The sequence below is a fragment of the Phytophthora cinnamomi genome (assembly GCF_018691715.1).
Source record: "Phytophthora cinnamomi strain GKB4 chromosome Unknown Contig108, whole genome shotgun sequence".
Taxonomy (NCBI): domain Eukaryota; phylum Oomycota; class Peronosporomycetes; order Peronosporales; family Peronosporaceae; genus Phytophthora; species Phytophthora cinnamomi.
The window spans coordinates 346,216-368,290 of NW_027151041.1; the positions used below are offsets into that span (position 1 = coordinate 346,216).

General features: G+C 56.2%; 10 protein-coding genes across 11 annotated transcripts; 3 read left to right on the plus strand and 7 right to left on the minus strand.

Moving 5' to 3' along the window:
• Positions 1 to 362: 362 nt before the first annotated feature.
• IUM83_15157 (putative 12-oxophytodienoate reductase) lies at positions 363 to 1,496 on the minus strand (the record flags this gene model as incomplete). Its single annotated transcript, XM_067939955.1, has 2 exons — positions 363 to 1,094; positions 1,185 to 1,496. 2 exons carry the CDS (start codon positions 1,494 to 1,496, stop codon positions 363 to 365), a joined length of 1,044 nt encoding a protein of 347 aa, XP_067782273.1.
• Positions 1,497 to 2,102: 606 nt separating this feature from the next.
• On the minus strand, positions 2,103 to 2,750 carry IUM83_15158 (PLAC8 family protein; the record flags this gene model as incomplete). The annotated part of the gene is made up of 1 exon (XM_067939956.1): positions 2,103 to 2,750. One exon carries the CDS (start codon positions 2,748 to 2,750, stop codon positions 2,103 to 2,105), a length of 648 nt encoding a protein of 215 aa, XP_067782235.1.
• Positions 2,751 to 3,260: 510 nt separating this feature from the next.
• IUM83_15159 (12-oxophytodienoate reductase) lies at positions 3,261 to 4,394 on the minus strand (the record flags this gene model as incomplete). Its single annotated transcript, XM_067939957.1, has 1 exon — positions 3,261 to 4,394. One exon carries the CDS (start codon positions 4,392 to 4,394, stop codon positions 3,261 to 3,263), a length of 1,134 nt encoding a protein of 377 aa, XP_067782271.1.
• A 607-nt stretch (positions 4,395 to 5,001) lies between these two features.
• IUM83_15160 (PLAC8 family protein) lies at positions 5,002 to 5,649 on the minus strand (the record flags this gene model as incomplete). The annotated part of the gene is made up of 1 exon (XM_067939958.1): positions 5,002 to 5,649. The coding sequence occupies one exon, from the start codon at positions 5,647 to 5,649 to the stop codon at positions 5,002 to 5,004; it is 648 nt and encodes a 215-aa protein (XP_067782336.1).
• A 510-nt stretch (positions 5,650 to 6,159) lies between these two features.
• IUM83_15161 (12-oxophytodienoate reductase) lies at positions 6,160 to 7,293 on the minus strand (the record flags this gene model as incomplete). The annotated part of the gene is made up of 1 exon (XM_067939959.1): positions 6,160 to 7,293. One exon carries the CDS (start codon positions 7,291 to 7,293, stop codon positions 6,160 to 6,162), a length of 1,134 nt encoding a protein of 377 aa, XP_067782331.1.
• A 404-nt stretch (positions 7,294 to 7,697) lies between these two features.
• IUM83_15162 (TGACG-sequence-specific DNA-binding protein TGA-1B) lies at positions 7,698 to 9,270 on the minus strand (the record flags this gene model as incomplete). The annotated part of the gene is made up of 6 exons (XM_067939960.1): positions 7,698 to 7,967; positions 8,041 to 8,095; positions 8,166 to 8,428; positions 8,507 to 8,572; positions 8,642 to 8,776; positions 8,851 to 9,270. The coding sequence occupies 6 exons, from the start codon at positions 9,268 to 9,270 to the stop codon at positions 7,698 to 7,700; spliced, it is 1,209 nt and encodes a 402-aa protein (XP_067782335.1).
• A 397-nt stretch (positions 9,271 to 9,667) lies between these two features.
• IUM83_15163 (uncharacterized protein) lies at positions 9,668 to 11,171 on the plus strand (the record flags this gene model as incomplete). Of its 2 annotated transcripts, none has more annotated exons than XM_067939961.1 (6): positions 9,668 to 10,031; positions 10,112 to 10,190; positions 10,267 to 10,394; positions 10,468 to 10,592; positions 10,673 to 10,853; positions 10,927 to 11,171. In XM_067939961.1, the coding sequence occupies 6 exons, from the start codon at positions 9,668 to 9,670 to the stop codon at positions 11,169 to 11,171; spliced, it is 1,122 nt and encodes a 373-aa protein (XP_067782328.1). The 2 variants fall into 2 exon arrangements, with proteins under 2 accessions (XP_067782328.1, XP_067782329.1); XM_067939962.1 differs by having other exon boundaries at positions 10,468 to 10,586.
• A 585-nt stretch (positions 11,172 to 11,756) lies between these two features.
• Positions 11,757 to 15,320, plus strand: IUM83_15164 (WW domain; the record flags this gene model as incomplete). Its single annotated transcript, XM_067939963.1, has 1 exon — positions 11,757 to 15,320. The coding sequence occupies one exon, from the start codon at positions 11,757 to 11,759 to the stop codon at positions 15,318 to 15,320; it is 3,564 nt and encodes a 1,187-aa protein (XP_067782284.1).
• Positions 15,321 to 15,655: 335 nt separating this feature from the next.
• On the plus strand, positions 15,656 to 19,726 carry IUM83_15165 (WD40/YVTN repeat-like-containing domain; the record flags this gene model as incomplete). Its single annotated transcript, XM_067939964.1, has 4 exons — positions 15,656 to 16,975; positions 17,027 to 19,063; positions 19,134 to 19,273; positions 19,342 to 19,726. The coding sequence occupies 4 exons, from the start codon at positions 15,656 to 15,658 to the stop codon at positions 19,724 to 19,726; spliced, it is 3,882 nt and encodes a 1,293-aa protein (XP_067782334.1).
• Positions 19,727 to 19,937: 211 nt separating this feature from the next.
• On the minus strand, positions 19,938 to 21,608 carry IUM83_15166 (putative chromodomain protein; the record flags this gene model as incomplete). The annotated part of the gene is made up of 5 exons (XM_067939965.1): positions 19,938 to 19,991; positions 20,062 to 20,125; positions 20,199 to 21,270; positions 21,352 to 21,413; positions 21,508 to 21,608. 5 exons carry the CDS (start codon positions 21,606 to 21,608, stop codon positions 19,938 to 19,940), a joined length of 1,353 nt encoding a protein of 450 aa, XP_067782283.1.
• Positions 21,609 to 22,075: the final 467 nt, after the last annotated feature.

A 22,075-nucleotide genomic window follows, 5' to 3' on the forward strand; every position in this document is an offset into this window, starting at 1 on the left:
AGAGCAGCGAACGGGTCCTCTTACCGCTTACAACCAGCTGGCTACGTACGACTGTCGTAGTCAGCATATGCCGCGGTGTCTTGTACCGCGTTGCATGAAACTCGAGCCGGACACTCAGCAATAAGTGCAGAAGGACATTCGATTGCTACAAACGGTATAGAACTGAGAGAGCACCGCAAGCTAAAACTGTTTCTAATGGTTAGCAACGCAGATGTTTGGTTCGGGTGTTCCTCGGCTTCGAAGTACGTATGGCACATGCACGCAGTTCTTATCAAAGGAATGTTCTTTTGCTGTTAACATTAAACTGATAGCAATACGATGGTGTAGCCAAACCATGGTGTTCCTAACAGCACTGATCAAGCTTACTTCTCGTGCATGAACGGATAGTCGAGGTATCCCTTCTCCAGCGGGTCGTTGGGCTGTGGATAGAACGTTTTCTGGTTGTACGCGTTGAGGGGCTTATCCTCTTTCAAGCGCTCCACGATGTCGGGCGTACCGATGAAGTCGCGCCCAAACGCGATGATGTCGTCGTAGCCATCTTCGACATTCTTGATGGCCTTGGCGCGGTCAAAGCCGCCAGCAGCGACGAACACACCCTTGTACATGGGGCGAAGAACCGGTGAAACGCCGCCTTCGGGGACAAGCGGACCGGTGAAATGCCAACCGTAGGGCTCGACCAGGTGCACGTAGGCCAGGTCGTAGTCGTTCAGCTTGCGAAGCACGTAGCCGTAGGTCGCCAACGGATCCGAATCCGTGCATGCAAATGTGATGCCGTAGGGGGACAGTCGAATAGCGACCTTGCTCGAGTCTGCTACAGAAAGGATGCCTTCCAGAGCTTCAAACAGAAAGCGTGCGCGGTTTTCAATGGAACCGCCGTATTTGTCCGTGCGCTTGTTGGTTGAATCACACAGGAACTGCTCAAGCAGGTATCCGTTGGCAGAGTGGAGCTCGACACCGTCAAACCCCGCTGCAAGGGCGTTCTTTGTTGCAGTTTTGTAGTCCTCCACAATGTCGGGAATCTCATCCGTCTCCAACGCACGGGGGGTGACGTGGTCTTTGCGGCCCTCGGAAGTGATGGCGTGGCTCGTCACGGCCTCCATGCTGACAGCGCTTGCCGACACGGGGAGTCCGCCATTCGGCTGGTTCAGCGGGTGACTCACGCGACCCGTGTGCCACAGCTGCACGAAAACCTTGCCACCCTTGTCGTGGATGGCCTTGACGACAGGCTTCCATGCCTCGACTTGCTCCTGCGTGTACAGGCCGGGAGCACCGAAGTAGCCGTTACCTTGCTTGCTGATGTCGGTAGCCTCCGTAATGATCAGTCCGCCGTCGGTGGCGCGTTGCGAGTAGTACTTGACACCCATGGGCTTTTGGACACCCTCGGCGCCAGTACGAAGACGCGTGAGCGGAGCCATTGCCACGCGGTGCTTGAGCTGGATGGGGTTCTTGCCGCCGAGAGTCACGGGGGTGAAAAGCTTGGAGGTGGACGGAGCCATAGTTAAATGGGAAGGCACTTGAGCTTCAGATTGCAAATTCAAGAGTGAACTACTAGGTGAGCTACTCGGTGGTGTGCTTCAGCTAGTCGTGTGCAAGGACGCGCGCGCATAGCGTCATCCAAACCGTCCGACGTCATCACCGGACCCACGTCAACAGAACATGTTGACTAATTCGCACGTTGAAGTGGTTGTCCACTATCTGACCTACCGGAAAGAAAAAGTCACGTTCTGCAAATGAAAGCGAGACCAGAGAGATGTCGTTCTTACAATGGCAATTGACTCGGTGCTAATCTAACACATTGGCCATCGACAAAATGAAAGCGACAAGTGGAAGGCTTATGTAGCTCTATTTATCGAATTGGCTTCTCAAGTTTCCCGAAGTTTAGAGAAACGGGTTGAATTGGAGATTAATGTGGACACATACTAACATATACCGTAATATGAATCGTTTTAACGACATTTTTTTTTCAAATAAAGCTGAAGCAAAGCTCAGTAAGGCAAAACAATTGACTGTATTGAAAAAGAAATTGGTGTGGGGACATGTCTCGATCTCATACGAAGAGCAACATACAAATTACACTCTGCCAACCGCGCCAAACGCTTCTCTTACTCTGAGTAAGCAGGCAGCGTGTCCGCCACCGGGCCGAAGTCGCAGCTGCCGGGTGTGTAGCTCTTGATGTGGGTCGCCATCTGAGCGAGCACGCAGCAAGAGCAGCACAGTGACGCGATGAAGTCATTGCGGGGGTTCCCGGGGATCTGGAAGCGCTGGCGGGTCGTCTTGCGCAGGTGCATCACAAACAGAGCGAACACCACGCGCACGAGGATCATGATGGCGCGGAAGACGAGCACGGCTGCGCCGCTTCCGTTGCTGGTCGAGTACGTGACTGCCGTTCCGTCGTTGCTGTAGTTGGCCTTGACGGTCGTGCTACTGGAGGCGACGGTCGACGCGATGCCACTGATCACGAACTCGGACAGCACGACAACCAAGCACACGATGAGCGCCTTGGAGTAGGTGGCGACGCCGAGGCGGTGAGCGATCTGCGCCATCGAGATGCACGAGCAACACGTGACCATGAAGCAGTTCGGCATCAGGTCCGTGAAACAGTCCCAAAGACCGACTTGCCAATGACCCCTTGTCAGTCCGTCCTCGCTCTCGAGATCCTTGGACGGCTGAGTCGCTGCTGCATGGTTCTGGTTCCAGTACGGAACCTCCGCAGGCTTGGCCGGTGTTTGGGTGCTCATCGCTTGGCTCATCTTGCCGCGGTTGTCGACGAGGTTACTTGTTAGTTGGGACGAAGCAGTGGGCGCTTCGTAGGAAATCGAGGAGTGAGAGCTCAACCGAGCTGCTGACAAGGGTCGAATCGCGGGTATTGTACTCGGCCGTGTCGATCCTTGCGTTCTTAGAGCAGCGAACGGGTCCTCTTACCGCTTACAACCAGCTGGCTACGTACGACTGTCGTAGTCAGCATATGCCGCGGTGTCTTGTACCGCGTTGCATGAAACTCGAGCCGGACACTCAGCAATAAGTGCAGAAGGACATTCGATTGCTACAAACGGTATAGAACTGAGAGAGCACCGCAAGCTAAAACTGTTTCTAATGGTTAGCAACGCAGATGTTTGGTTCGGGTGTTCCTCGGCTTCGAAGTACGTATGGCACATGCACGCAGTTCTTATCAAAGGAATGTTCTTTTGCTGTTAACATTAAACTGATAGCAATACGATGGTGTAGCCAAACCATGGTGTTCCTAACAGCACTGATCAAGCTTACTTCTCGTGCATGAACGGATAGTCGAGGTATCCCTTCTCCAGCGGGTCGTTGGGCTGTGGATAGAACGTTTTCTGGTTGTACGCGTTGAGGGGCTTATCCTCTTTCAAGCGCTCCACGATGTCGGGCGTACCGATGAAGTCGCGCCCAAACGCGATGATGTCGTCGTAGCCATCTTCGACATTCTTGATGGCCTTGGCGCGGTCAAAGCCGCCAGCAGCGACGAACACACCCTTGTACATGGGGCGAAGAACCGGTGAAACGCCGCCTTCGGGGACAAGCGGACCGGTGAAATGCCAACCGTAGGGCTCGACCAGGTGCACGTAGGCCAGGTCGTAGTCGTTCAGCTTGCGAAGCACGTAGCCGTAGGTCGCCAACGGATCCGAATCCGTGCATGCAAATGTGATGCCGTAGGGGGACAGTCGAATAGCGACCTTGCTCGAGTCTGCTACAGAAAGGATGCCTTCCAGAGCTTCAAACAGAAAGCGTGCGCGGTTTTCAATGGAACCGCCGTATTTGTCCGTGCGCTTGTTGGTTGAATCACACAGGAACTGCTCAAGCAGGTATCCGTTGGCAGAGTGGAGCTCGACACCGTCAAACCCCGCTGCAAGGGCGTTCTTTGTTGCAGTTTTGTAGTCCTCCACAATGTCGGGAATCTCATCCGTCTCCAACGCACGGGGGGTGACGTGGTCTTTGCGGCCCTCGGAAGTGATGGCGTGGCTCGTCACGGCCTCCATGCTGACAGCGCTTGCCGACACGGGGAGTCCGCCATTCGGCTGGTTCAGCGGGTGACTCACGCGACCCGTGTGCCACAGCTGCACGAAAACCTTGCCACCCTTGTCGTGGATGGCCTTGACGACAGGCTTCCATGCCTCGACTTGCTCCTGCGTGTACAGGCCGGGAGCACCGAAGTAGCCGTTACCTTGCTTGCTGATGTCGGTAGCCTCCGTAATGATCAGTCCGCCGTCGGTGGCGCGTTGCGAGTAGTACTTGACACCCATGGGCTTTTGGACACCCTCGGCGCCAGTACGAAGACGCGTGAGCGGAGCCATTGCCACGCGGTGCTTGAGCTGGATGGGGTTCTTGCCGCCGAGAGTCACGGGGGTGAAAAGCTTGGAGGTGGACGGAGCCATAGTTAAATGGGAAGGCACTTGAGCTTCAGATTGCAAATTCAAGAGTGAACTACTAGGTGAGCTACTCGGTGGTGTGCTTCAGCTAGTCGTGTGCAAGGACGCGCGCGCATAGCGTCATCCAAACCGTCCGACGTCATCACCGGACCCACGTCAACAGAACATGTTGACTAATTCGCACGTTGAAGTGGTTGTCCACTATCTGACCTACCGGAAAGAAAAAGTCACGTTCTGCAAATGAAAGCGAGACCAGAGAGATGTCGTTCTTACAATGGCAATTGACTCGGTGCTAATCTAACACATTGGCCATCGACAAAATGAAAGCGACAAGTGGAAGGCTTATGTAGCTCTATTTATCGAATTGGCTTCTCAAGTTTCCCGAAGTTTAGAGAAACGGGTTGAATTGGAGATTAATGTGGACACATACTAACATATACCGTAATATGAATCGTTTTAACGACATTTTTTTTTTCAAATAAAGCTGAAGCAAAGCTCAGTAAGGCAAAACAATTGACTGTATTGAAAAAGAAATTGGTGTGGGGACATGTCTCGATCTCATACGAAGAGCAACATACAAATTACACTCTGCCAACCGCGCCAAACGCTTCTCTTACTCTGAGTAAGCAGGCAGCGTGTCCGCCACCGGGCCGAAGTCGCAGCTGCCGGGCGTGTAGCTCTTGATGTGGGTCGCCATCTGAGCGAGCACGCAGCAAGAGCAGCACAGTGACGCGATGAAGTCATTGCGGGGGTTCCCGGGGATCTGGAAGCGCTGGCGGGTCGTCTTGCGCAGGTGCATCACAAACAGAGCGAACACCACGCGCACGAGGATCATGATGGCGCGGAAGACGAGCACGGCTGCGCCGCTTCCGTTGCTGGTCGAGTACGTGACTGCCGTTCCGTCGTTGCTGTAGTTGGCCTTGACGGTCGTGCTACTGGAGGCGACGGTCGACGCGATGCCACTGATCACGAACTCGGACAGCACGACAACCAAGCACACGATGAGCGCCTTGGAGTAGGTGGCGACGCCGAGGCGGTGAGCGATCTGCGCCATCGAGATGCACGAGCAACACGTGACCATGAAGCAGTTCGGCATCAGGTCCGTGAAACAGTCCCAAAGACCGACTTGCCAATGACCCCTTGTCAGTCCGTCCTCGCTCTCGAGATCCTTGGACGGCTGAGTCGCTGCTGCATGGTTCTGGTTCCAGTACGGAACCTCCGCAGGCTTGGCCGGTGTTTGGGTGCTCATCGCTTGGCTCATCTTGCCGCGGTTGTCGACGAGGTTACTTGTTAGTTGGGACGAAGCAGTGGGCGCTTCGTAGGAAATCGAGGAGTGAGAGCTCAACCGAGCTGCTGACAAGGGTCGAATCGCGGGTATTGTACTCGGCCGTGTCGATCCTTGCGTTCTTAGAGCAGCGAACGGGTCCTCTTACCGCTTACAACCAGCTGGCTACGTACGACTGTCGTAGTCAGCATATGCCGCGGTGTCTTGTACCGCGTTGCATGAAACTCGAGCCGGACACTCAGCAATAAGTGCAGAAGGACATTCGATTGCTACAAACGGTATAGAACTGAGAGAGCACCGCAAGCTAAAACTGTTTCTAATGGTTAGCAACGCAGATGTTTGGTTCGGGTGTTCCTCGGCTTCGAAGTACGTATGGCACATGCACGCAGTTCTTATCAAAGGAATGTTCTTTTGCTGTTAACATTAAACTGATAGCAATACGATGGTGTAGCCAAACCATGGTGTTCCTAACAGCACTGATCAAGCTTACTTCTCGTGCATGAACGGATAGTCGAGGTATCCCTTCTCCAGCGGGTCGTTGGGCTGTGGATAGAACGTTTTCTGGTTGTACGCGTTGAGGGGCTTATCCTCTTTCAAGCGCTCCACGATGTCGGGCGTACCGATGAAGTCGCGCCCAAACGCGATGATGTCGTCGTAGCCATCTTCGACATTCTTGATGGCCTTGGCGCGGTCAAAGCCGCCAGCAGCGACGAACACACCCTTGTACATGGGGCGAAGAACCGGTGAAACGCCGCCTTCGGGGACAAGCGGACCGGTGAAATGCCAACCGTAGGGCTCGACCAGGTGCACGTAGGCCAGGTCGTAGTCGTTCAGCTTGCGAAGCACGTAGCCGTAGGTCGCCAACGGATCCGAATCCGTGCATGCAAATGTGATGCCGTAGGGGGACAGTCGAATAGCGACCTTGCTCGAGTCTGCTACAGAAAGGATGCCTTCCAGAGCTTCAAACAGAAAGCGTGCGCGGTTTTCAATGGAACCGCCGTATTTGTCCGTGCGCTTGTTGGTTGAATCACACAGGAACTGCTCAAGCAGGTATCCGTTGGCAGAGTGGAGCTCGACACCGTCAAACCCCGCTGCAAGGGCGTTCTTTGTTGCAGTTTTGTAGTCCTCCACAATGTCGGGAATCTCATCCGTCTCCAACGCACGGGGGGTGACGTGGTCTTTGCGGCCCTCGGAAGTGATGGCGTGGCTCGTCACGGCCTCCATGCTGACAGCGCTTGCCGACACGGGGAGTCCGCCATTCGGCTGGTTCAGCGGGTGACTCACGCGACCCGTGTGCCACAGCTGCACGAAAACCTTGCCACCCTTGTCGTGGATGGCCTTGACGACAGGCTTCCATGCCTCGACTTGCTCCTGCGTGTACAGGCCGGGAGCACCGAAGTAGCCGTTACCTTGCTTGCTGATGTCGGTAGCCTCCGTAATGATCAGTCCGCCGTCGGTGGCGCGTTGCGAGTAGTACTTGACACCCATGGGCTTTTGGACACCCTCGGCGCCAGTACGAAGACGCGTGAGCGGAGCCATTGCCACGCGGTGCTTGAGCTGGATGGGGTTCTTGCCGCCGAGAGTCACGGGGGTGAAAAGCTTGGAGGTGGACGGAGCCATAGTTAAATGGGAAGGCACTTGAGCTTCAGATTGCAAATTCAAGAGTGAACTACTAGGTGAGCTACTCGGTGGTGTGCTTCAGCTAGTCGTGTGCAAGGACGCGCGCGCATAGCGTCATCCAAACCGTCCGACGTCATCACCGGACCCACGTCAACAGAACATGTTGACTAATTCGCACGTTGAAGTGGTTGTCCACTATCTGACCTACCGGAAAGAAAAAGTCACGTTCTGCAAATGAAAGCGAGACCAGAGAGATGTCGTTCTTACAATGGCAATTGACTCGGTGCTAATCTAACACATTGGCCATCGACAAAATGAAAGCGACAAGTGGATGGCCACCTCGATGGACTGTAGGGGCTTTCGGGTAGCGAGGCACGGTACAAAAATGCAAGGAGGTCCTTGGGTTAGAGTTCTCCGAGCAGAGCTGTGACATCCTCCACCGTGAGATCGCGATCGTCCTTCTTGAGGATGGCCCGCACCGCGTCGGAAGCGGCTGTGTGCGGCACTGACTGTGTCTTGTCCACGTAATTGGGCAATCGATCCTGGTTGGCGTCCACCCACCGCAAGTATGTGAGCGACTGCTGCGGCGTCAGAATCGAGTGCAGCATCTCGGTCTGTCGTTGAACTGCTTCCGAGCGCTGCTCGAGGCTTTTCTTTAGCTTGCTTAAATACGTCTGTCGACAAGGCATATAAGTAGATTAGCACGTGAAAGGGAACAAGCTCCATCAATCAAATAGCAGCACCTACCACAGCCATTGCCACCCGTCGGCGCTCTGACTTGTTGCTCTTCGAGTCACCAGACCTGCGACAGCAAAAAACACTTCTTCGTCAGTTCACAAATTCACAGTTGCGTCGGAAAAGTGAGCACTCACTTGTACAGCGACTTCAGCTTCTCGTCCTGTTCATACGTAAGCGCAAGGTCACTGGTCAGCGTCGACCAGAGCGTATCCTTCTTCACCATAACCGGTGTTTTCTTCTTCTCAGGCCCGTCGCCAGCCCCGTTCTTCGAGACCCCGTTCGCTTCCTCGAAAAACGATTCGTCCTGGATGCTGAGCCACAGGAGGAACCGGCAGTACGGAGGCAGCAGTAGATTGTCCAGTTGGCGAAAGTTATAGTCCTTGACAGCAATCCGTTCCTATACAAACCGCATCGAAATGAATCCCCAGTCAGGCCAAAATGACATCACCACCGCGCTGCTCGTCATTGCACGTACGACACTGTTCGGCCCGAATCGCTCCTGAATCAGCATAATACCCTGCCGAATCTTCTCCTGGACAGTCTGCTCATTGCACCATCAAGTCAATCAGTCCCCACCGCAGGACTCCTCTCAAGCTGACCGCGCGTGTACCTCCTCCGAGCCGCCGTTCTTCATGTCCTCCGCGAGGTTCTTCAAAATGTCCGAGCGCACCTGGTTCAGCGCCTCATCCGCGCACTCCAAGTGGCTGGCGCGCGTCGCGTCAATGCTCTCCGTCAATTGCGACACCTGCACATTGCATTGCCCGCACGACACTCAGCCTGTAGTTCCAGCCAGCCAAGCAGCACGCGTGTGCGACGCACCTTCTCCTCCAGCAGCTCCAGGTACTGCTTCTTGCGGCGGCGGCTCTGGCGCGCCGACTCGCGGTTCCTGGCCAGTCGCCGCTGCCGCTTCTCGTCCGAGTCCAGCGCACCCGTGGCGGACGACGCGTCGTCGTCATTGCTGGCAGACGGCCGCAGCAACGAGCTCTCCGAGGCGAAGCTGCTCTGCGCCTGCTGGAAGGCGGGGGCGGCCTGGCCGCCGCTGCTGGCGGGCGTCGCCAGCTCGCTGCCGAACGTGCGCTCGGGCGCCAGCGGCACCGTCTGGCCCAGCGTGAACTGCTCGGCGGCGGCTGACACCGCGGGGGCGTCCGCGCGAGTCTGCGGCAGCTGCTCCGCCGCCACGTCGGCCGCCAGGAAGTAGCTCAGCAGGTCGTCGTCCTCGGCCGTCAGGTCCATCGCCATGGCTATTGCTGCGGGGGTCTAGCTAAATAAGAATTGGCCAATGACCGCGCCGACGCGCACATCGGTGTCGACGAGAGAAAATTGACTGGGGTTGAGTATGGCGCGTTTGAGTGGACCTTTTTTGGGTCGTATACAAAAAGCAAGTTGCGGATTTGGTTGTCAGCAAAAACTGGCCGCCGACCGGCTTTTCAGGTTCACACCGAGTTTATGCGATACAGTAGGTCTGACGAACCTGTACGATCGATACAGTTGATGGAGCAGTTGACACTTCGTAGCACAGGTTAAGGCGCTTTGGCGAGTTTTCGTGAGTGCTGGTGCCTTTTCTTCTTGGCGACGCTCAAAAGCTGAGCCCATTTTCCGTGAGAAGCTCAACGCCATCGACTAAGCAGCAGACGCCATGGCGCACGTGATCACGCTAGCGACGGAGGCGCCCGACGTGAGCGACTCGGAGGTCAGCTCGCTCTGCGGCAGCGAGCTGGAGCTGGAGATGGCCTGGGGCGAGGGCCCCATCGCGCCGCTGCGCACCGAGGCGGCCGCGGACGACGGCGCCGCCAAGAAGAGCACGATCGCGGGCGTGGAGCGCTCCGGCAGCAACGGCAACGGCTCCAGCCGCGCACGCACGCCGCAGAAACGCGGCAGCGAGTCGCCGCTGGCACGCAGCAAGCGCCTGATCAACATCCACCCGATCCGCTCGGCCGGGTACCTGTCCAAGCCCAACGAGCTGCCCGTGGGCGTGCGCAAGCAGCAGCGCTGGTTCAACGGTGAGGAAGGCAGAGAGAAGAGGAAGGTTGGGGGAGTAGGAGCTGATGGAGGTTGTACGCTACCGTATTGCTGCTGACAGACCACCACTTCGGCAACCGCGCGGCGTCCACGCGACTGGAAGACTTGATGGAGCACATGGACATCAACGTCGAGTGGAGGTGGGTGCACAGAGTTGAACTTTGCTAGTCGAACAAAGAGTGGGTTAGTTGCTGACTGGGGGTTGATGGGCATCAGATCGAACTTTCAGAAGCTGGCAGAGCCGCAGAATGAGGACTTGCAGACGGAGTTCCGCAAGGGAGGAGGCGCACACGAGAACAACTCGTCTCATAAACCACGCAGTCGACGCAAGGACGAGTGGAACGGTGGGTTGGTGACTGTCGTTGTTGTGGTTGCCTATTTGGCGTCTAATGGCACAATGTTGGACGACTGGATCAGAGGCGGAGCAAATGTTCACACGCGTCGACCGCCGCGCACGGACATTGATGCTGCGGTCATTTAACTCGTTCGCACCGTTTATCGAAGCTGTGGAATACGTCGTCTTGCACTTCATTCAGGTACCGGTATGGATAAACATTCGTTTGCTTAAAAGCATGGGTGTGAGAAGCGGTGCTAACGGTCTGGCTGGTGCAACCTGCTGTAGTGGAGAGAAGTTCCGTCCGAGTTGGAAGTCGCCACCCCGCTGTTCCGCATGCTGAAGCACCCGATCGAGCTGATGCGCGCGAGCGAGAAGGACGTGCGGTTGGTTCTGCCACTGCTGGACTCGGCTTTCCACCGACTGATCATCCACAGCGTCTGCCAGTTCTACGGCGTGCGATCACGAAGTGCGTTGCTTGCTTCTGTTGTGCGCCCGAATCGTTGATCGATCGCTTGTACTAACGCCGTACCCACATCCAGCCGAAGCCAACCGCCGCCTCAACACGAAGATCATGGTGCTGAAGAGCCCGAAGAAGAAGGCGTCGTCCGACGACCACGCGCAGATCTCGCTGTGCGAGTTCATCCGCGAGACGCGCATGGCCAGACGCCACGTCGTGGCGGCTTCGCCCGAGAAGGTCGTCGACGGCAGCCTCGCGCTCGAGCTGCAGTCCAAGAGCAGCGAGTGCAGCGACGGCTTCTGCCTGGTGGAGGCCCCGCAGGTCTAAGCTGGTGCGCTGCTTGACGTCATGGTTGGTCGGGTAAACGCAGGCTGCAGCTACTGTAACTGCAGGCTGCGTGCGGCTTCAGTAGCTCTCGAGTTGAACACGCGCAACACGTAATCAGGGTTCCATCTAGATTCAACAGTCTGTGTCGCACATACAGCAGGCGACTAAGGCGAGCGGATTGCTGAGCCCATACCAAAGAGCGCAGCAAGGCTGCTTCCTGCCTCCTCGCAATTATTCGCGTGGCCAGCTGCACTGCATTTATCGCTGGTCATCCGAACCATAAGCTTAGTCTCATTTGTAGCCTATATTAGCCCAGCAGCTCTGTCAGCTGCGGCAGCTCCAGCGGCTCATTTGGCGCCGAGCGTCGATCAGATCGCGAGTTGAAGCGCGCTGCTCTGTCCAAGCGCGTCTGGATTTCCCAGCAGCGACAAGCGCCTTATTCGTACTTAGGGCGAAGCGCGTCCTGGGGGGAGGGTCCTCGTTGTTGAGCTTTTCACGCACGCGGGCGGAGCGCAACGCAGCACGCGACGCCGAGCGGGGGACCACGACGCCGCTGCAGCAGGGACGCGCCAGCACAGAGCACAGATGGAGCCGAGCGCACCGCCAGAGACCGAGGCGCAGGCCACGCCGCCGCCCGAGCCCGTAGAGGTAGAGGCCGCGCTGGAGGAGACCGTCGAAGATTCCTCCGCTGCTGCTGCTGCGACGGAGGAGGGGCAGAAGGATAAAGAGGACGTCGCTGCAGTAGAGGCGACGGAGCAGACGGATGAGCCGTCGACTGCAGCTGCAGGGAGCGAGGAGGAGGAGGAGAAAGATGCGCAGAATGGCGCTGACGTTGAGGCGAAGGAGCTGCCGTCGACTCCCGAGGAGGAGGAAGTGGCTGAGCCAGCAGAGAGCAGCGAGGCTGCTGAGGAGGAGAAGCCTGCGGTGGAGCAGACGAGTGCAGCAGAGGAGAAGCAAGAAGATCCGTCGACCGAGGAAGAAGCAGCTGCTGCTGCAACGCCAGCCGCTGGCAGTGATAACGAGGAAACTGAAGCAGTGGACGAGCAGACGGTTGAAGACGATACTGCAGCTGAATCCAAGGCTGCCGCTGGCGAGGGAGCCGCGAAGCTGGAACCCCCGCTGACTATTATCGCTCCGGAATCGCCGGCGCCGCTAGAGGGAGAAGAAATGAACGACTCGACGCCCATGGCGGAGCCTGCATTGCTAACTGGCGCTGATGATAGCGATGAATCTGCGGCTGAGGGGATAACACCAGCTCATGGAGCAAGTGTAGATGACTTGATTGCGGACGAAGCAGTGGCGACTCCTGATACAGCCCTGCAATTTCCGCAAGAGCTGGACTTGGCGTCGCCAGCAGTGATGCCGGAGCTGCTTGTCGCCCCTACTGACGCGGAAACCAGGACTGTGAGTGATTCGGCAGCAGTGGAAGCGGAAGCAAAAGAATCCGAGCAGGAGCCCACGGAGAATGGAGAGAAGACGGTAGAAAACGCTGCTGCAGAGGAAGGCGAACACGCGACCATCACTGCTGTGGCTGAATCTGCTGAGAAGATGATTCCTATCGATGCGAACTTGGAGGAGGTCCTAGCGCGCATCCGAAAGAAGGTGCCGTGTGAGTCGGTGGAGGTGCTAGAATCTGGAGAGATCCTCGCACTGCCGAAGGGCTGGTCTACACGCCAGAGCAAGACCAACGACGGCAAGACATATTATGTATCACCCTACGGACACACGCAATGGTTGCGTCCTCCAATGAAAACTGGTGTCATCTACAACTGGGTACACGAGATTGAGGTAACTTTTGGTCCGGGCCGACTGGGACTCAACCTCAAGCAAATTGCAGGAATTCCTGGAACGGTATTCACGGATCTCCAGGTTCATATCGCTGAGATTTACAAGTTACCGAATGGAATGGCTAGCCCTGCAGAGATTTATAACTGGAGTGTCAAGCCTGAGAAGCGTCTTGCAGTGAATATGCGCGTGACAATGATGAATGGGATTTCATTGTCAGGATACACATACTCGGAAGTGCTGGAACTACTAGCTAGGATGGTACGTCCTGTTCGGATTAAGTTCGCGGATATCTCCAAGGGCATCGTTGGCCGAGTCGAAGAAGAAATTCCGCACGAAGAGACAGAAGAAGGAAAGGAGGCCCGTGCAGCGAGGGTGATGCAGAACTCGCGTCGAGTGGAATATTTCCAAATCTTGGTGTCCTACGAGCTTCACAAGCAAGTGTGGGCATCTACAAAACAGCACACGCGCCTGAAGCGGCTTGGGATGGAAAAGAAATGTGAGGTCATGGAATCGCAAATTGAAGGGGAGGAACAGCATAAGGAAACTCTGGAGAAGGAACGTGAGCACTTGATTCAAGAGACGGCTTCACTGAAGGAAATGATCGAGACGTTAGACAAGCAAACGGCTGGAAATTTTGAGTCACCAGAGGCCTTGAGGACCGCGGAGCTGACGCAACGAACCGCGGAGCTAGAGAAGGAAGTGACCGAAATCATCGCCGAAAACGAGGAACTGCAGGCTGCACGCGTTAAAATCGAGGAGACACTCGATACGTTGCAGAAGGAGCTGGATGAATACGGAGACCTCGAAGTGGATACAAACGGCCTTGGCGAGATTAAGTTTTTCTCGCCGGCATTTTTGGGATCGATGGTGCAGCGAGGTTCCATTGACACCCGCGCTGAGGATGCACGCGAGCGACTTCTTGAGAAGATTAAAGCTCAACGAGATCACCTGGAAGAAGATATTAAGTTGGAGGAGGAGCGAACGATGTTCGTGGAATCAGAGATCCATCAGTTTCAACAGCAAATGGACGTGGCCGCAGCGGCTGTCAAGCGCGAGGATGAGTTTATTAGTGGCGAACGTCCGCCTCAACTGATCTTTTTGGAAAACAAGATCGCATTGCTGCGGAAGAACCTGAGGGAAACTGTGGCTGGTATCGCGAAGGCGACATCCAGTGCAGACCAGCAACAGGCTGAGAACCTTTCGCTCCGACGAGCTGATCTAAAGGATGATCTGAAGACAGCTCTGGATGAGATGCGACGAATGGAGAACGATTTGCAGGTGTTCTTCGACGTCGACGAAGGTAAAAAGATTGCACTTCAGCGCGCGGATTCGTCAGTCGATACTATTGACATCGATGAGGCTCCGCACGAACGCGCGTCGGAGACATCGCGGCTGCAAAACAAGCTCACGAAACTTCAGGCTCAGCTGCACGAAACCGTTGTTCAGCTCGCGAAGGCGGCAGGCGAAAAGGATGAGGAGCGAAAGAGCGAGCTGAGTACGCGGCGTTTACAGCTGAAGGACGAGATGAAGATCGTGCAAGATCAATTCCAGGCGCTGACAAATGGCACGCTTAACGTGTCGGCGAAGTCCAAGGACACGTACTTACGACCTTCGATTGTTGGACCACCTACGATACAGGATCCTCAACGGAGGTCTACGGCCGGCTCTCGAGCGTCACTTAGTGGCATTCGAGGCTCAATGGGCGGCAGCAGGGCGTCCTTCAGGGGTTCACTCGGCGGCAACAGACCCTCAGCTAACGGCCAGCGGGGATCTGAGCGACACGAGCAGAACTTGACCCAACGGAGCAGCAGCAGTGCTTCCATCGGTTCATTGACTCAGTCTTACAACTCCAACTCAAACCAGATCCCACGTGAAGGCATGCTGCCGACGATGTGCGGAGTTCTCAGGAAACACCCAACTCACTCAAACGAGAAGGGAACTTTTGGAAACATGTCGCTGCGCGGAGTTCGCGAACGGTGGTGCAACATCGAGCCGGATGGATATCTTCGTTACTACAAGCGGGAGGGCGACCGCGAGCCGCGCGGCGCGATCCCACTCAACCACAAGTCTCTGGAGATCCTTCACGGCAAGGAGGTGGGCAAGCCCAACGAGTTTATGATCTGCTCGCCCACGCACCAGACGCGTATGACTGCGAAGAGCCACGAAGAAATGTTGAAGTGGGTCAAGGTGCTCCAACTCACGCACCAGCACTTCATGAACCAAGGTCGCGGATCGACCGACGGTGGCCCCGCAGCGGGAAGCATCTCGTCTGTCGACAGCACCGCCGACCAGGCTGTCAATGCCGCGTCGCCAGACGCCGAGCTCGAATACCGGAACCAGCGCGCGACGCTCGGCTTCTGATGAAAATCAACCAGTCCGCATATTCAAATTTGTTACTCCAGCAGGGTTTTGATAGTTATCCCTCGTGCTCGCAGCCGACACCAGGCATCAAGGCAGACACGAGGGCACTGTAGACGTATTTATTTGACAGTGACTTCTATCTCAAAAACAGCGTGACTCCACTACAAGTGTGTAGTTCCCTACCAAAAAACTCAATACACGTATAAAACTAAACAATAATATAAACCTATACAGTTTATATATTAGTTCCCAGAGCCACTTTTCAAGAAGGAAAAAATCCCTATGAGTGGACGACTGGGCATTAGTGAAAAATACTATCGGGAGCAGGAGGTGGCATGTTTCGCGCGCGCAAGTTCGTGGAGGTGCCGTCCAAGCGCGCGGGGCTGCTGTCCGCCGACGCGCTGAGCGCCAGCAAGCGCCAGCGCCTGGAGCACTGGGACGCGCTGTACGCGCCGCGCTCGGGCGCGGGCGACGCGGGCGAGGAGAGCGCGGCGCTGCTGGTGGACTCGCGCAGCTGCACCATCGCGGAGGGCGCGGCCGGCCTGCCGCCGCAGGTGCTGGAGGAGCTGCGCAAGGAGTGGCCGCAGCTGCCGCCGCACCAGCGCCTGCAGGTGCGCTGCTGCCGCGCGTCGGTGCCGTCCGCGCGCCACCGCAGCGGCCGCCAGTGGGTGCCGTACTTTGTGTTCCCGCTGCGCTCCAAGGTGCTGCTGTGGCAGCAGGAGCGCGGCAAGGTCGTGGCCCTGCAGCTGCCCGACGAGCTCGAGCCCGACGAGGTGCTGCACCCGTTCCTCTTCGCGCTCTACAGCCAGAGCCTGAGCCTCATGGTGGTGGGCCGCAGCGGCATCGTGCTCTTCTGGGAGGACATCGAGCTGCCGTACGAGAGCGTGCCGCTCAGCGTGCAGATCCCGCTCGGGGTCAACGAGCACGTGGTCACGCACCCGAACGCCGCCATGGTGGCCACCCAGGAGGACGAGGAGGCCCACGACGACGCCACGGGGCTCGTGTGCTGGAGCAACCAGGGCAACGTGTGGGAGGTGGCGCTCGAGGACCGCCGCATCCGCGTGCGCGCCTTCGAGAAGCAGAGTGCAGGCTTCCTCTCGGGCATCACCAAGTCCGTGTCGCAGTTTTTCTTCTCGTCGGCGGCGTCGAGGTCGGGCGCGGATGGAGGAGAGCTGGACGTGAACCAGCCTATCAAGTACCTGCGGGTGCTGCCGTCGGCGCTGGCGGACGCGGCGTCCATGAGCAGCAGCGGAGAGGCGGACGAGACGTCCGACATGCTGGTGCTCTTCCAGGACGGCATGCTGGAGCGACGCACGTTCAGCACGGGGGATGTCATGGACTGCTCGTGTGTGTCGCAGTGGCACTTTGACGCCAGCCGCGTGGCGATCAGCTACTTCAGTGACAACTTCCCCGAGGCTCACCTGGCGAAGGTGTACGTTGTGTCGATGCCCTACGTGCAGGAGACGTGCTTTTCGTTGCTGGTGGCGTTCGTGTGCTCCTCGTCGCGAGCTGGCACCAATGCCAAGGTGAAGTACGCTTTGTTCCAGTTCTCGCTCGGACCAGTGGATGACGACGCACCGCCCGAGCTGGAGTGGGCGTGCGTGCTTGACTATGAGCCTGCCTTTGATGAGCAAAACGGCAGCCAGTTCTTCGAAGTGGAGAGTTTTCCAATTACCCGCGGTGCACTTTACCTTGTGTGGACTCAGATGCAGCCCGTCCAGTTCTCTACCATTCTGTTGCCGCAAGCGGGACAGACGAGCGTTCGCTCGGCGGCATTCCCGCTTCAAGGTGCCCAAGGACGACAGGCGCTGGCATTTGGAGCTCGCGTTGACCAAAGTTCGTTTGACAACAATGCCGTGAAGGGCTCTGTATCGTTTTTGCTTATGGATGAAGATCCGAAGTCTCCTAGTGGATCGGTGTGTGTGGCTACGGCCTCGGATATGCAGAAGTTGGAGCGTTTGGCGGCTCCTGCTCCGTCTGCGGCATCTGTGGAGAGGACACGCCGGCGACGTGAAGAAGCAAGCTTTTATACCAGCGAATCGTCTCATTTCCTCGGTGAGAGTCTTACCGTGGAAGATTATGTTCGTCTGATCTTGGCACACTTTCACGATGATCCGGATTCCGCGTCAACACTTCGTGTGAGCTCGAGAGATGTAGGAGCTGTGGCGCAAGCTGCTGTCACAGTGGACCTCCAGATTTTGGATGCTAAACCGTCGTCCGGACTGCGCTGGGAGAAAGGAGCGAGCGACGATGCGCCCCCTGACCAGTCCAACGCACAACATAACGAAACCGATGTTTCTTCCGTCACACCGAAGTTGGTACGCTACCAATTGGAAGAGAAGAGAAATCGTCACACGACATTCATGGAGTTCTTGCAGCGTCGCTGCTCTTCTGTCTGGGAATTCATTGAAAACTCCAGCGAGTTAAAGCGCTGCCTGACTGAAAACGAGGAGAAACTGAACGCTGCGATTGCTCTTAGCAAATTCCAAGCATCGATTTTGTCTTCGGGAAGTGCGGAAGATGAAGCTTCGTCAGAGGTGCAAAAGATTCAGCAGCGGTTAACAGGGAAGTTCCTTCTGCATGCGATTGAGAAAACTGTTGAGAAGCGCGGCTACCAGAAAGAGCAGCTTCGTCTCGCGGGCTACAACTCTTTTGATGTGTTTTACTGCGAAGTAAGCAAAATCACCGAGCTTTTCCAGCACCTGGGCGACGAAGTGCAGTATCTTGCGACGTCTATTGGCGAAAGCGACCCGACATATCTGTACGCGTTGCTGGAAAGTGGATGTGCCATGTTAAGTATGCTTTGCACCCCTGTGCAGAGCTCTACTGCCAGCTTTGCTGCAACTGGAAGCTGGGCTTTCACACGCGACGTGCGCGAAGTTCTGGCTAACCAAATTTCGCGACTATCAGTTCTTGCAGGATACTCGCAATCGAGCTCATCCGACAAACGAATTCGATGGCGGTACGACGAGGTGTTTGAGCTTACTGATCAGATCCGAAGACTAGGAACCGTTGTGCTGGACGACTACGCTCGATTTATTCCTCTGGCCGCGAGTGACGAAGCAGATGAGCTCCGCAAGGAGGAAACATTTACCAAGCGAGTGACACTGAATCCTTTGGTGTACATCGCGACGCAAACGCTATCACAGGAAAGTGACATCGCTGTCGACTTTGACCGGGATGGCTTTGTGACGAGGAAGCGGGCAGATCTTTTCAGCAAATGCGTCGAGCTTTGCGAGAAGTATTCTTACTTCGAAGGAATGGTCTATTTGGTCTTTGTTGAAGACTCGGAGAACTTGTCCAAGCTAGATTGCGTACTTGGCAAACTCCCGAAGAGCCCTGCGTCAAAGAGGCTGGAGTCGTACTGTAAGAAGTATGAGGGTTTTGATGACTTTATCTTCCGCTGGTACAATGGCGAGGTTCGGAGCCCCTGGGCGGAAGGCAGCCAGGAAGTTAACGCGGCCTCACCGACTATGATGGCATACCTCCTGGCCCACTCGCAGATTTTTGCGCCGTCGCTTCACAAGTTCATGAAGAGCCGAGAGCACTTGAGGAAGTACCGGTGGTTGACTGCTGTCTCCATTGAGCGTTATGACCAAGTGGCGACACTTGCGCTGCGTGAAACAAAGAGCGAACAACGTTCGTTGCCTAAGCGCAAGACCATGGCTAGCATTGCCAAGATTGCTGCGTTTGCTTCCCCCAGTCTGTCCCACCCTGAGAGGGTTCAGGAAATCAACCGTGAGGTATGGTGTTGTTTTATCTTCTGTAATTGAAAGGACACGTATTCACGGTGCTCGCTGTAATGTTATACAGCTTGTCCGCGGAAAGCTTCAGGAGTTGCTGCTGCAGTTGCCTTTGAAGGAGCCTATCAACCCGCAGCCGCTTGCACCTGAAGAATTGGTTCACGCGTGTTTGACGTCCGCTCTCTCGGCCGATAAGGGCGATCCTATGAGGTACGACAAAAAAAGTGAATATTGGTGGATCGGTAGACGATGTACTTACGTGTTCTTGTGTGCTACAGAACGAACATTTTCTTGATGACCCTCGAGGCGTTGGAGACCCTTGCTACCGACCCCTTGACTGAGGAGTACGTTGAGATGCGTGCGGGCGTGTGGAGAGCTTGCATTGTTGATGATGGCGAGCTGTGGGACAATCTGGCTGCCGAGTCGGCTGCTGGCGTGAACGAAGAGAAGCTCGAGTCGCTCATGTGCCAAACACTTCTCTACAAGGCTATGAAGGAGTATGCTTCGCGACCGGAGCACCGGGTGCATGACGCCCAAACAACTTCAGCCTTGACGATTGAGGTGATTCGGGAGCTGGTTCATCGCGAGGGTGATGTCGACTCTGTCGTGAGCGTCCAAAGCCAGCAGCTGCTTATCAAGACGCTGCATTTGGCTCTACAGTAAATTTGTAGACGTTCGGGCTGAAAATACAAAACTCTTTTACGGCAGGCTACCAAGCCATGACTTTGAACCGATGAATCGAACACAGCCTGTCGGCGACAGCGGAGATCATAAAATTCATATAGTAGCGACAGCACTACCTCCGAATGAAGTCAGCGCAAAACAAGAAACTCCTAATTACAGCGTCGAGCGATTGGGCCTGAGGCGCCCTATCCTAATCATCCTCCTCCGAGGATACCGTCGGCGTGGGAGACAATGCGATTGTCAGCTAAATAGGCGAATGCAATCTCAGTTAGTCGACAATACTCAACCTTATCATCAAGAGTGGGAGTACTTACAACGGCCATCGACATGAGAACAACACGCGACTCCAGCTCCGAGTTTTCGGTCGAGATCACCCAACTGAACAATGCAAAGGCGCCAACTTAGACCTCAGCTCAGGGGAACCCAAGAGAATTATCGAAACAAAGCGTACCTGTCCGAAAGGAAAAGCGTCAGCGTGCCCACTGTCAGCAGCGCAAGCGTAGCCTTGGACTGCACGTGCTCGCCATTGCGCAGAATGGATACCAACGCAATGAGCAGCGACAAGTTGGCAAGAACAGCCGAACCGGCGACCATCGTCTCAAACTCGCGAGGCGTAGAGCCGATCAACAGCAGCAACTCCGCAGCAGCACGCCATGACAGACCAGTCGCCACCCACTTCGCAGATGAACGTCCATCCTTCTGGTGGAAGAAGAGAAGCAGCGCAACCACGGGCGTGAGGAACGGCAACCATCTCCGCCACAGCTCGGTGCCCTCCTCACTGTCACGAGGCAGCATCTGGCTAGCCACGAGAGATCCTACTACGGCAGCTACACTGAGGATCGACGCGAGGTAGCCGCTCTCCACCACCTTGGCAACGAAACTATCCTGCACCGGACCAGTGTGCTCCAGCACCGGGCTGATCGTTGCGCTCGACTCTGACGTCGTAGACTCCACAGCACTCTGCGCCTTCAACAGCACTCCAGCGTCCTCGTCCTCCTCGTAAGAAAGCGTCACGGACTTCTTGCTGGCACTTGTCTCCGCCGCCAGCGGGGCGGGGGGCGCCATCTCGCGCACCTGCGGGGCCAGCGCCGCAATGGTCGACCGCAGCAGCACCGAGTCGTCCTCCTCGTCCGTGGCCGGGTCCGCCTTCTGCTCGTCAAGTCGCGACACAAACTGCGTGGACGCCGTCTCCGTCGCCGCCTGTTTCCGGGTCGACCGGCGTCTAGGCGTCTCCTTCACCGTGCCATTGGCCTCGTGGTTGTTCTCGTTGTTGCTCGGGCTCTTGCGTCGCCGCGGGGTCGTGGCGCTAGGAGACGTGGTCTCCTTCTCCTTGACGTCCTTCTCCTCGTCGTTGTTGCTCTCGGGCAGCTTCCGACTCACCGAGGCGCTGCGAGAGCGACTGCGACGTCCTCTGGGGCGGCCGGGGCTGCGTCCAGGACTCTTGCTCTTGCGCGGACTCTTGGACGTCGAGCGGCCGGGGCTGCGGCCGCGGGGCGTCGACGCTCCCGACTCCTTCTTGCGTTCTGCAGCGAAAAATAACAATAACATGCAACAGGTCAGTGACCATTTTGAACTGTTTTAGCTTCTGCATGTAGTAGACGCACGCTCTTCGAAGCGCTTGATGACGTCCGAGTAGCCATCGGCCATGAGGTCGATGCGGCTCTCCCTGCAGTGGAATAAATGCAACAATTGCAACAAAAGTTAGAGGTACTGATGGGTAACCTTCCTGCCGCCTGGAGGTTGCGCTGTTCTGCGCGCACCAGGTGTTGTTCTCCTCCCCGAAGCCCTTCCACACCACGAAGTAGTGCACGCGCTGCTTGATGAGCTTGCGGTCCACGATGCGCTCGATGTCGGCGGGCATCTCGTCGTGCAGGCGTCTGACTGTCGGCCGGGCGTAGGCTCTTGCTTCTCTCGGTAATGGAGACCAACAACTTTTGCCGCCACAGGACATTCGTATTGGAAAAACCTCGATAGTGGCGAGGTTTTATTCGCGTCTCATTTTGAAATTGACGAAAACAGTAGGACCTGAACGCCGTTTCTGCCGCCCTTTTTTCCTGCGGGATAAGTAGCAGAGCTGCAATTTGCGGCCTACAAACGAACTTCAAGGCTAACCAGTCGAACGCCCGGTGGCGAGTTTGGCGGCGCTCACGAAGGCAAACAGCCATTTCTAAGTCTATGCTCGTTGCAGTTCGCAAGCAATTGGGCTAAAACAATCGTTGGATGAAAGTGGAAGGTGCGGTATACTATCACGCTTCCAGGTTTCTCGAAATTAGACGGAGATCATATTTTAAGGTCGACTATTTCTTTGTTGAGATATTAACGTAGATT